Source organism: Cavia porcellus, unplaced genomic scaffold (genome assembly GCF_034190915.1).
Source record: "Cavia porcellus strain 051 isolate PalLab524CR breed Dunkin Hartley unplaced genomic scaffold, mCavPor4.1 scaffold_30, whole genome shotgun sequence".
NCBI classification, from domain to species: domain Eukaryota; kingdom Metazoa; phylum Chordata; class Mammalia; order Rodentia; family Caviidae; genus Cavia; species Cavia porcellus.
The window spans coordinates 19,311,865-19,324,004 of NW_026947513.1; the positions used below are offsets into that span (position 1 = coordinate 19,311,865).

A 12,140-nucleotide genomic window follows, 5' to 3' on the forward strand; every position below is an offset into this window, starting at 1 on the left:
TTCTTTCAGGAGAGTTTAAGGAAATATAGAGGGGCTAGATTTGTAACTGGTGAAAGGGGGCAAGCAGAAGAATGAGAGGGAAGAAAATAAAGAAAAAATTTCATAATGACCTTACTCATCTTTAAACCACTATTTCATGTTGTGTAACAAGTTAGAGCATGAAAGTAATCATTCAGATTCATTTTTACTCAAAAATATTTCTGATTATTTAAAGGCACAAAGAGCTTATCACCTGACTAGTTTGATTACTGTCTTTTAAAATTTCTTTGTAGGTTTTGTATACACTTAGAATTTGTAAGTTGGTCATTGTTAATACAGGCATAAGGGGGCTTGATAAAATGAATTCATGTATTCTAGTGTCTCTTACTTGGAAATATTTACCCTTTTCCTCTTCTAACCTTCAGAACATGGAATTCTGAACTGTGGTGTTGGAATGATAAAAAATATAAACCAGTCATCTATAAGCATTTGTGTAATGGAGAGAGGGGAATATCTTTACATAGGTAAATAGTATATTTAACTTTAAAATTTTTAACTTAGTTCATGACTTTGTATTACCTTAAGGGATTAGGAGCCACTAAAATTTTTAGTATGGGAGATCAGTTAAGCTAATATGATTTCATTGTTTTGTATTTTCTGTGGAGACTTGTTGCCATTAGGAAAATAACAGATAAATAAGATTCATTGTTTATCATTTTTGTGAAGATTTAAACAGTAACCATTATTCCATTTAAAAATTAATATATCAAGAATTTTATAACAAAATTTAAAAAAATAAAACATTGCTTTACCGGCATAGGTTATAGAACTCAACATGCATCCACAAACTGAAGGAATTATAACATTAATACAAAATTTATATACATCTGTAATCTTGGAAAAATTGTACATACACTGGTTACTATAATTGCTTAAAACAAAAGGTAGTTTGCATAGCCAAATGATTCCTGAAGTTGAATTAATCTGGTCTGTGGTATGCATATTAAAGTACTATCATGGTGTAAAGTATTTGTTATGAAAGAAAAACAGTTTTATTTTGACTGAAAAAACTATTATATGTACTCTTCAAGCATTTAAAGTTGATGTTTTTACTTATAGGGCATATAAAACTATTTAAAAAAATAAAGTTATTTATAAGTACTATTTAACAAGATTGATCAGACATAGGAGCAAATAGTTCATATATTTAAGAACCAAACTTTTCCTGAAATATTATTTCAAAAATAAAATGTACTGAAAGAAAATGTCAAGGCTATACTTTCAGGGATCATTTCTATAGTATGTTACTAGAAAGAAAATGACTCTGACTTTTAGGTGTGAAGGAAATATGTCAAAGCAATTTTATATTCCTGATGGTTTGAGATTTCAGTCCTTAATATTGCATTAATTAAAGGGAACCTTCTACATTTTAGAATGACCTTTGTATCTATATTTTCACTTCTCCATTTTTTTTTCTACATTAAATATGTCTGATTCTTATATCTTCCTTTACTCCTCTGGCTCTAAGTCTTTGACCTTTGTCATGAGAATACATCTGCCTTCAGTTTTTTGACTAAGTGAGCAGTCAGACTTCCCTAAGTGACTGCTCTTCTTACTATTAGCAAATCAAAACCCATCACAGTTAATGTCCAAAGACATTACAATGACATTCATTAAATTTTTGTGTATAACTTGGGAAGTTTGCTTTCTTATGTAGTTTTGCAAATAATGAAATACATAGGTCACATTTTGTGCCTACTGTAGTATCTTAAAATACTAAAGACTTCATGGAAAAGTACATATAATATATTGATTTCTTTTTTAAGCAGTCATATAAATCTCAGAACTTAAACTAAAATTTTGAGTTACTAGAAAAAAGAAGATAGCAGAATGGTTTTGCATACTTGGAATCACAACACTCACTATAGCTGAGCAGTTTAAGGAAGTTAAGAGGCATCATTTGAAGATAATATGTTTGTCAGGTATATTTTAGCTAAGAGTAATGTCTGCCTGAGCATTAGACTTCTCATATTTTCTGCTGCCATGAGTCTACGTTTTTTAAAAGTTCTCACCTTATTAATTTTGACCTTGGTTCTGTAGCCTTGGTTCACTTCTCTTGTGGGTAATCTAAGTCATTACTTTGATATTACCGTACAAACTTTGGTTTTTATACGCAGAGGAATTTTAGACTCCATATAACAGAGTTGTCACCTTTTATGTAGAAGGTTCCCAAGACCTTAATTCTAGACAAATTCCTACCTGGCCTGCAAGGTTTATATGATGATCCATCCATCATGTGACTATAAACAGTTTCTATTTCACTTGATTTAATCACTTTGAAATTAAGTAATTTTTTTACATCTTTTAAATTGGTGGTATTTCATTATTTCAAATTAGTTTATAAGATTAAGTATTGTAGATGTTAAACTGTATGTTGATCAACTTGAATAAAACATTGCACTTTTAAAATATTTAAAAAATAATCATAGCTGGTACTGAATACTTTTGTGAAACAAGAAGTTTTAAGCACTTCAACATACTTATTTTAACTCATTTAGTCTTTACAACAGTGTTTTTAAGCTAAACTGCTATATTTATCAGGTAAACCTTATTCTGATTTTACAAATGAGGCACTGACAGCCTAATTAACTTGCTCAGTAAAGTGGCTGCATTTTTTAAAAACAAACCTTTTTAGTATAATTTTATTGAAGATTTATTGAAAAGTTACAAAGCTGGTATACAGAGTTGCTATATACCCCATACCCAGTTTTTTATAACTCACATTAATCCAGCATCAGTTACCATTAACTAATGGTAATGAACTAGTATTGATACATTATTGTTCATTAACTAAGGTCTGTACTTCACTTGGGTTTTCTTAACTTCTTACCTAACATTCCTTTTCTGTTCCAGGATTTTGCTCAAGATACCAAATTAGATTAAGTGATAATGTCTCCTTAGAAGCCTCTGAGTTGTGGCATTTTCTCAAATTTTCCTTATTTTTGATGACCGGCAATTTTGAGAGTATCGGTCTGTTGGTTTGTAGAATGGCCTACTCAGGGGTGGTTTGTCTGAATTTTTTTTTCATGATTACACTGGGATTATGGCTTTGGAGGGAGAATACCATTGAGACACAGTGTTATTTTCCTTAAATTATACCAAGAGTACATGCTATTAACCTGCTTTATCACTGTAGATACTAACTCTGATCACTTGGAAATAGCTTGACTTTTGAACCAATTAAGGGGTAGAGAATTCATACTCTCAATGTTCAAAGCATTCTTGCCTGCATACAGAACTCTAATTTTTCATTTAATCATAGAGTTCACCTTGAATTAACAAATAGCTAATTCAGACTAACAAGTTTCACCTTCTTTCCCCAGTTAATTCTTTTTAACTAACTCTTGAAAATGCCAAACCTCGTGATTACAGTCACAATCTCTCAACAGCAACAAAACTCCAGTTTTCTATCTCACTGGTTGCTGTCTACTCTGTATTTCAATGCTAGATATCCTGAATGCTGTGCTTTGGGTCATTTGATTTACTGTGTTTTCCTCATCTTGAAGTCATTTCCATCCTCCTCTCCCAACATGAGCTGTCTCCTTTTTTCTTGGCCTTCCTTGTGTTGTGTCTGGGTCTTGTTGTTTGATCTGTCTAATTCTGATTCAGTTTTAAATTTAAATCATTTACATTCACACATGAAAATAATATTTGTTTCTAGATGTGGCAAAGAGTTTGTCTGTGTTCTTGTATCTGGGAATAATACACAATAGTATATTATCCTTGCTCACACACATTTGCCCACATCACATGTGGCTTCTTTGAGAGTCTGACATAAGCTATGTAACTTCTGCCCAGAAAATACTGTTATGTATTACATACTTATTACTAGTTTAAGGAGTTCCTAAACCCTCTGAAGCCTTTATGCTTTGTCAGTCAGGGCTCTTTGTCTTAAGTAACTGAAATTGATTGGATAATTTACACAAAATAGAAATTTATTGAAATCATGAAAAGTTCCTGGATCTGCAAGAAGCTGGCAGTTGATCACCTTAGGAAAAGGTTAGGCATGACGGTCATGCAATGGGCCTTTTTAACTCCAGATTGTTAAAGCAGAAAAACTGTCTGCTACATGTTGTTTTATTTGTATTCCATTTGGAACTGGATAGTGAAGTTTAAAGTTTCAGAATCAGATATGTTAAACTTGAAAACAGTGGCTCATACATGTACACGCACATATACATATCATTCAGTTCAGGAAATAAAACTAAGATCATATAACACAGAGATGCAAACACACAGTGGCTTAAATAGAAGTTTCTCTGTCTCCTGACAGCTGGGCAGGTGGTCCAGGCAGATAGGTCATTCTGTCTCACAAGTTCATTCAGAGATCCATCTTCCTTCTGTACTATTTCTCCTTTCTGTGGGGTGTTTCCTTTCTGCCTGGTCAAGGCTTACTCCTCTTCCCTCCACATTTCAGTTTGTGAGAAGAACCAAAGAAAGAAAAGAGAAAAGATTAAGCCAGTGTCACAGTTTGAATGTATCAGCGCCATTTGCATTTCCTTGATGAAACAGTGGTATGTCTGCAACTGGTTACATAGGAGGTTCTGAGGTATAGTCTCTACCTGGGAAGCCATATGTCCAGCTAAAACTCATTATTGTAGGAGAGATAAAGAATGAATTCAAAATTACCATCAGAAGGTATAAGACGTGAAGACAAATAAATAGAATTCCTATTTTCTCATATACAAACAAGACAAGATAAAATGACCAAATATGCTTCTTCTAGTTGTAAAAATTCCCTGTATAATTGTTTGATGCCTATATTTCAGTGCCCAAGCGTTGTATGGGAAAGTGTACAGTAATTTTTAAAAAGTAAATTCTTCTGTTAAAATTATAGTATGAAGTCTGAAATCTCTTTAAAAAGTAAAAACATGAATTTTCAGCTAGAAAACCGTGTAACTCTTCAAGCTTACTGAATATCTCTGTTCCTTACTACTTGTGCTCATTTTGTCATCAGCGGCTTTACTCTTCAGTAGGATACACATCAGAAGTCTATACTTCTTTTCAGCCTTCATTTAGAGCAATGGATGCAACTTCTATATTTAAAAATGTCACTGAGTTAATTATTACATTGCAGTAATGTGTTCATTTAACATGTGACAGTTGAAAGACTTGATAGCAAATAAAGGTTTGAAATGTTATTTTAAATACAAGTTATTTTTTGTTAATGTTTGTATAGTTATGATGTTTTACCTACTTGCTGACCTGTGTGGGAAGGGGGCATAAATAGACTGAGTGAACTGAAGACTTTATTTTTTTCCTTTTTTTTTTTTTTTTTTGGTACCAGGGATTGAACTAACAACCTCAGGCTTGCCAGGCAGGCGCTTAAGCTGCTGAGCTAAATCCCCAGCCCAAGACTTTATTTTTTAAAAGTAGATGATATCAAAATACTACGTGGTACATAATTCACTGCAAAAATAGTGACTGGCATTTTCAAAACATTGTGTGAATAAGTTGGATTAATGCTTATAATTTTCAACCAATATACAGATTTTTATTCAAAGGTCAAGTTTGATTTCTGCACACTGTTAATCATGAGTTCCCTGTGACACTTTATATTGAAAGAGCCTATAGAAAGGCATGCCCAGTCTGTCTCCATTTCAAAGACAACACAGTGGCCAACCCAGAAGACTCTGGCTTGTCATCTGTGTCCTAGAAATCGTGCTGATATTATACAACAGGTTGTATCTTTGAAACATAAAATCAAGATTCCTAGATTCCTTCGAGTCAAACCTCTCAGCAACATGACACCCAGATGGGTCTTGTCACACTTTGCTTCACCTCTGCTCACACTGCCGGGAACCCCAAGATGGGCCCCACTTTGAGAAGTTTTTAAGAACCATGTTAAACTCATGAAAAGTCAGTGCATTAAAGTCTCCCATTTCTTTTTCTGTCAAAACAAGACAGGCACCTGTAGTCCCAGCTAGTAGGGGGCCAAGACAGACGAATCACTTGAGTGCTAGGCCACCCTGGGCAAAAACAGCAAGCTCCTGGGACCCTGCCTGGAGGGGGTTGAGAGGCAGCCTGGAGAAATGGGAAAATGACATCCATCATATAGTTACTTTCAAAAATAGGTTTAAAGATGTTTAAGATCAAAAGGAGGACATAAAACTGTTGGTACAGTTACTCCATGAGGAAAGAATGTCCCTTCATATAAAGTGGTAGTAAGGATTTGGCACAAAGAAAGCCAGAACAATGATAAAATCTAGTCCTGTTGTATTTTGTATTTCTGACCTCACAGATGTATGTCTGGTACATGTTAATAGCCCTCTCATGCATTTAAAAGAACATTAAGAAATTAAGCAAGCCCGAGTGCTAACAAAGTCTGTGAATATAGAATCTTAACTGCTGTGCCCAAAAGTCTCAAAGACAAGATTTTCATCACTGGAATGGGAAGAGGTGCATGAAGGTTGAAGACCAGTTCAGTCAAGGTCTTGGCAGAAAAATCTCAAAAGTAAGGTAGACCAAGGTTTCTTAGTTTGAGACCACCATCAGGAAGGTCCATCAAGACAGCCAACATCCCCAGAGGATACTGAGATGGGGAACAGTCAGTTGGAGTGACTTCAGGGTATTGGGTAGGTAAAAAACCCTGAACCAACATCACTCAGGGTCAGTGTCTGCCATCCCATGCGTGACTCTAAACAGCAATTTCTTTTTCTTCCTTTTTTTTCTTTCTTCCTTTCTTTTTTTGAACTGGGAATTGAACTCAGGACCTTGTGCTTGCTAAGCAGGCATTGTGCCACTGAGCTATATCACTGTCCTCAAGCAACAATTTCTGGGGTTTGGAGATTTATTTTTGTGACATCTGCTTAATAAAAGATGTGATGGAGAGATGAACCACTGGAGTAGAATCTCTTCCAGGACTGGGAGACAGTAGGCAACTTCCTGCAGTACACTAATCTACCATATCCTGCAAGATCTTAGAAGTGCCCAAGAGGTTTTGCCTTTAGCACAGTAGTGGTCCATGCCCTGCAGGGTACCCTCACTGAAAGGGATGAAGCTGCACCCTGTTGTGCACTCCAGTAGGCACAGGCTCCCACAGAAGAGTCAAGTGAGAACACCAGCATCGTAGGACAGCTGTGTCATGATCATCTTGTTGCAGGAAGGACAGCACACCTGGCCTGGGGTGGTCAAAAGGAAAATTAACTGCTGCATGGAGATGGTCTGTGCAGCAGTCGCATTGACACTGGGGCAGGGCACCAGCTATATATCTGCGGAAGGAGGATGTGTGCTCTTCCAGACTTCGCCTATCGTGGGCCCTGTGGCTGGCCAGGCACAGGGATAGAGGCATCAGTAGTAACTGATGACAGCTGCTGTCCTTCACAGGACGGGGTGCAGCTGCCCCTGAGGAAGGCATGGCAGCTGCCTGGTCAGGTTCTGCAACTGTGTCATCTGTGGAGCTGGGGGTTATGCAGGCAGGTGAGGAGGGTGCCTGTGCTCATTTTGAGAGTAACAAATATTCCTTAAGTTTTGCTAGCTCATTTAAAGTCTTATTCAAGCAAATTCTGTTTACATGCTTGGAAGTTCAGCATCCATTGTATAAGTCAGTGTTTTGAACTATAGGTTATCACATACTGTTTTTTGTGACATATCCATGTTTTGACTGAAGTGCAACCCAGTGATTTTCAGCCTGTGAGATGTTAGAATCTCCCGCAGGGATTTTGAAAATTACAGTGAGACTTGGTGAATTGAATTGTTGGAAATGAGTGAATGTAGGGATCCCAAACACCATAAGTAAGATAAGAAAAGAAATTGTCTTTTCATCAGATATACTCTTAACACCACAAGTAGCATGTAATTACTTGGTGATAGCACTATAAAGTTTTGTGCTTTCAGAATTTAACATTGATTATTGTTTGAATGATGGCATTTGACTCATTCAACTAACTCTTTGGTAATTAATGACAGTGTAATGTCAAGTATAGGACACGATAAAAATAAACACAGAAACCTTAAGAAAAACGTACTTGGCCAGGTGTGTGATCAGCATGCAAGAGGATCGCTGCAAATTTGAGACCTAACCTGGGCCACATGGTAAAACCCTGTCTCAAAAACCAATAACAAAAATAGTACTTGTTTTATTTTTGTTCTTGAAATTTATTTCTTATGAAAATTAGGTATTTTCATTTTTTGTCAGATAACTAATGCTTTGCCAATATCTTGACAATGTAAAACTTCATTTTATTAAAGCGTTTTAAATCTTCAAATTATTATTCACAATCAAACCATCATTATTTTATTTCCCTAGTTTTTAAAATAGTTTCTTTCTTTTTTTTTTTTTTTTTTTTTTGGTACCGGGGATCGAACTCATGACCATGAGCTTGCAAGGCAGGCTCTTATGCCGTGAGCTAAATCCTGGCCTTAAAATAGTTTCTAATTCTTCTATATGAGTAGCTTGTAATTCCACACTGCTCAACACAATTTTAAAATGATTTTAAACATGAAGTTGAGTATGTATTTTACTGAGTTATGACAGTAATGTTCATAGTGTACAACACACGTACTGTCCTCAAAGAACTTTTCAGTTTGGCTGCTTGATTGGTACTGTTGATCAAACTCAGGGCCTCACGCATGCTAAGCACATGCTATACTATTGAACTTCACCCATAGCCACCCAAGAGCATTTTTTAGTGCCCATATTTCTGTGGCTCTAAAAATGTATTGGAGTGGAAGAATTTAGAAAGGGATATTTTATAAGTCAAGGGCCAATTGACTTCAGAAAGTTAAATCCCAGTCCAAAATAAGTGTTCTTGTGAGTATAATCTGTGAGTATTCTTGCTGCAGTGGCCTTTCATTTATTTGACTTCTTCCTAAGTCCTCAGAAAGTATGGGAAAGCTTATTATCTGCTTTAGCTACAGTGAACTATGTGAGACATGTGACCACACCTGTAAGGCATATACGACCACCCAGCACTCTGGGAGGCTGAAGCAGGAGAACACAAAAGTCAAGCCCAGCATGGGCAATTTAGAGACTTAATACAACCCTGACTTAAAATGAGATATTTTTAAAGGGATGTTGGAGAACCAGGAGGTGTAGCCCAGTTCCAGGGTCCTGGGTTCAGTCTCCAGTAACACACACACATACACACACGACCGTACCTATCTGCAGAAAAATATGGGAAATGCAGTCTAGCTACATTCCCAGGAGAAAAAAGAGAAGGGGATTTCTTTTGATAACTATATAGCAATCTCTTAACCTAGCCTTGTTTCTGCCATGAACAGACCAATGCTTGGCAAGACTTAATTTTCTTGGCTTTCCTTCCATTAATTTTAAAAAGTAAGAGCTCCAATGACTATTTTTCTTTTTATGATAAGGTTGCTAGTTCCATTTAAAAAATTCTCAAGATACAGTGAAATTTGATTTAACAAAGTATTCATTAAAATCATAATATCCTTACCATCTGATGAGAAATGAAAACTAAGTTACAGCATAGTCGGTGGCTTTTAGTTAATTGCATAACCAATGGATGCTGATTACTTGATTTAAATGATCCTGGAGAGGAGATGGCGGTGGCAAACATGGACTCAGAACTTTATTTAAATCCTAACAATTTCATCAGTAAATCACATAAAAACATGGAGTTCATGTAACTCATTTCATTAATTGGGAAATTCAGATCATTTCTGGACACTTGGATTTACATCTTCAAATTGCTTTAATCTAATGTAACTTACACATGGTACCTGGGGTTTTGAGGACTGGCCAGAACATAAAAAAGATTATTTTTAACAATGCTTGTATGACCATGAAATTTATAAGTGGGCTGTGGAACATAATGCACTTTTTAGTAAAAGATGAGTTGGATTTATACCTTCAAAACAGGTTAATTGCTTTCTTGCCTTCAAAGAAAAGGATGATCACTTACATCTTTAATTATAATGTTGAGAGGCACAACTATGGCTATAAATATAGATCGGCTTGTTTTCAGCAGAGATGTTGGGTATACCAGACACCTCCAAGAAGGTACGGTACTACAAAGAGTATGTGAAACTGTTAGCTAACAGGTAGATGTCATTTCGTTTAGTGTTTACAAGACACACTAAGACTTGGGGAATCATTCATTTTTATGAAACAAAGGTACTATAATGAACATACATTAATACTGAAATCTATTAAGGTTTTAAAAGAACTTAGTAGGAAAGTCTTTTTAACGTAATAGTAATATTTCATAATGTATGTTTTCTTTCATTTTAGGACTTCCAATAGTAGTCAAACATTATCATCCTGTCATACTATGGAGCCATGTTCATCCGATGAATTTTTTCAAGCCCTTAATCATGCTGAACAAACATTTAAAAAAATGGAAAACTATTTGAGACATAAACAGTTATGTGATGTAATTTTAGTTGCTGGTGATCGCAGAATTCCAGCTCACAGGTAATTGTGTTCTAAATAGCTATATGTGTGAAATGTTTCCTGGATTAATTTAATTACATAAGGCAGTGTTATCCTCATTAACTAGTGCTTTTGGGAAGGGGTATATCTGAGGGAGTTTCCATAAAGAAAACAGTGTGTATGATTTTACTACACATTGAATGATCTCAAAATGGTCATTTCCCCATTTTACTAGCACATCAAAAAAATTAGCCTCAAAGAAGTCAATAGTGTTGATTATACATGTCAGTGACTATAACAGCTTTCATTTGTTAGTCTACAAATATTTTAAATAAACTCAGTGGAAATTAGCATATATCAGTAGCTACAAGCAAAAAAAGGGGCCTGGTAGAGTTCCTAAAAGTCTTCATAGTTTTTATATTTGGGTGGGGGAGCTGATGCTTATTGAACTCAGGGTCTCACACATGCTAAGCCTGTTTCCTACAACTGAGCTACATCCTTGGAACCTTAACAGTTTTGTTTTGCTTTGCTTTTGTTTTTTGTGGTACTGAGGAGTGAACATAGGACCCTCATACTGAACTATGTCCCCAACCCATTTATTTTGTATTTTTTATTTTGAGACAGCTTCTAAGTCCCTAAATTGCCAAGAGTCCCTTCAAACTTGGAATCCTCCTGCCTCAGCCTCCTAGAGTGCTGGAATTACAGACTTGCACCAGCACATCCAGCCACTTAACAATTTTTAAATAGTCTCATGTATTCCAACTGTTTAGTAAGAATTATGGAAAGCCTCTAAGAAAAATGATGTAGTATTCTTAAAGTGAGAAGAATGAAAGAATTGTCTAGCAAGGAGTCATACATGTTCTTCTGATGATTGTGTACTCATTCATTTATTCACTGTTAATCACCACTGTAATTCCAAAGGGTTTTTATGCCCTTTAAAGCTAATTAACACTTTACCCCAAAGGTTTGTTAAAACCCTCCAAAGTGGAAGCAAATCATTGGAAACAAATCATTGAGCTTGGTCATACATAGAGTTATCAATTAGCACACATTTAATGAGATACTACTATATGCTTGTGACAGAATATTAATATTATGAGTAGGAGTTTATTAGAAAAGATATTTAACCTGAATTTCACAGAGGCCATCAAAGTCACTACTATAGTGGTACCTTGGTTTACAAACTTAATTCATTTTATGGTTTTGGGGAAGATGGATACATTAGTGTTTGTATGGGGAAGAGGGTTGTAGTCATGTTTGTCACCCAGTGCAGATTGTGAAAATCTGCACAGAAGCAAAATTTTGCTGAACACCTTTGTTTGGGAACTGAATTATTTGAAGACAAGCATTTGTGAACCGAGGTATTGCTGTATTTCCAAAACTAAATGTAGTGCTGTGTCTGCCTTGCCATGCTTGTGTACGTCATCACTGCCTTCCTTCGATCACACTGAAAGGAGCCTCCTCACTGGCCCTCCTACTTCCATCCTTTCCACACAACAGCCTGAGCACCCTGAACATGGAACTTCAGTCCTGCTCCCGTGAAAGCTAAGGTGCACCTCGTGACCGGCTGCCACTCCGTCTTGAATGTTCTGTCCTGCTGTGCTCCGTGCTCCCTTCCTGTGTGCCACACAGACCTGCATAGCCCTCTACCTGCCAGCCGCGCTGCTTCTGCCTCAGGCCTGTGCGGTGGCTGCTGCTTCTGCCCAGATTCCTGTGTGATTACACCCTTTCCTCCTCCAAGTCTTGGTTCGCGTATCACCCACCA

General features: G+C 36.2%; 1 protein-coding gene and 1 pseudogene across 3 annotated transcripts in view; both read left to right on the plus strand.

The window, feature by feature from the left end:
• Positions 1-12,140, plus strand: part of Klhl5 (kelch like family member 5) — a 69,608-nt gene that overhangs the window by 18,542 nt on the left and 38,926 nt on the right. For 2 of the 3 annotated variants that reach the window (XM_023565847.2, XM_063240617.1), the window contains exon 2: positions 10,235-10,417. In XM_023565847.2, coding sequence (XP_023421615.1) covers positions 10,275-10,417 — 143 coding nt within the window. In that variant the 5' untranslated portion in view covers positions 10,235-10,274. Of the gene's footprint in view, positions 1-404; positions 504-10,234; positions 10,418-12,140 lie in introns of all 3 variants that reach the window. The other variant, XM_003471623.5, reaches the window with a different exon arrangement.
• LOC111757320 (small nucleolar RNA U3) lies at positions 1,249-1,353 on the plus strand (annotated as a pseudogene).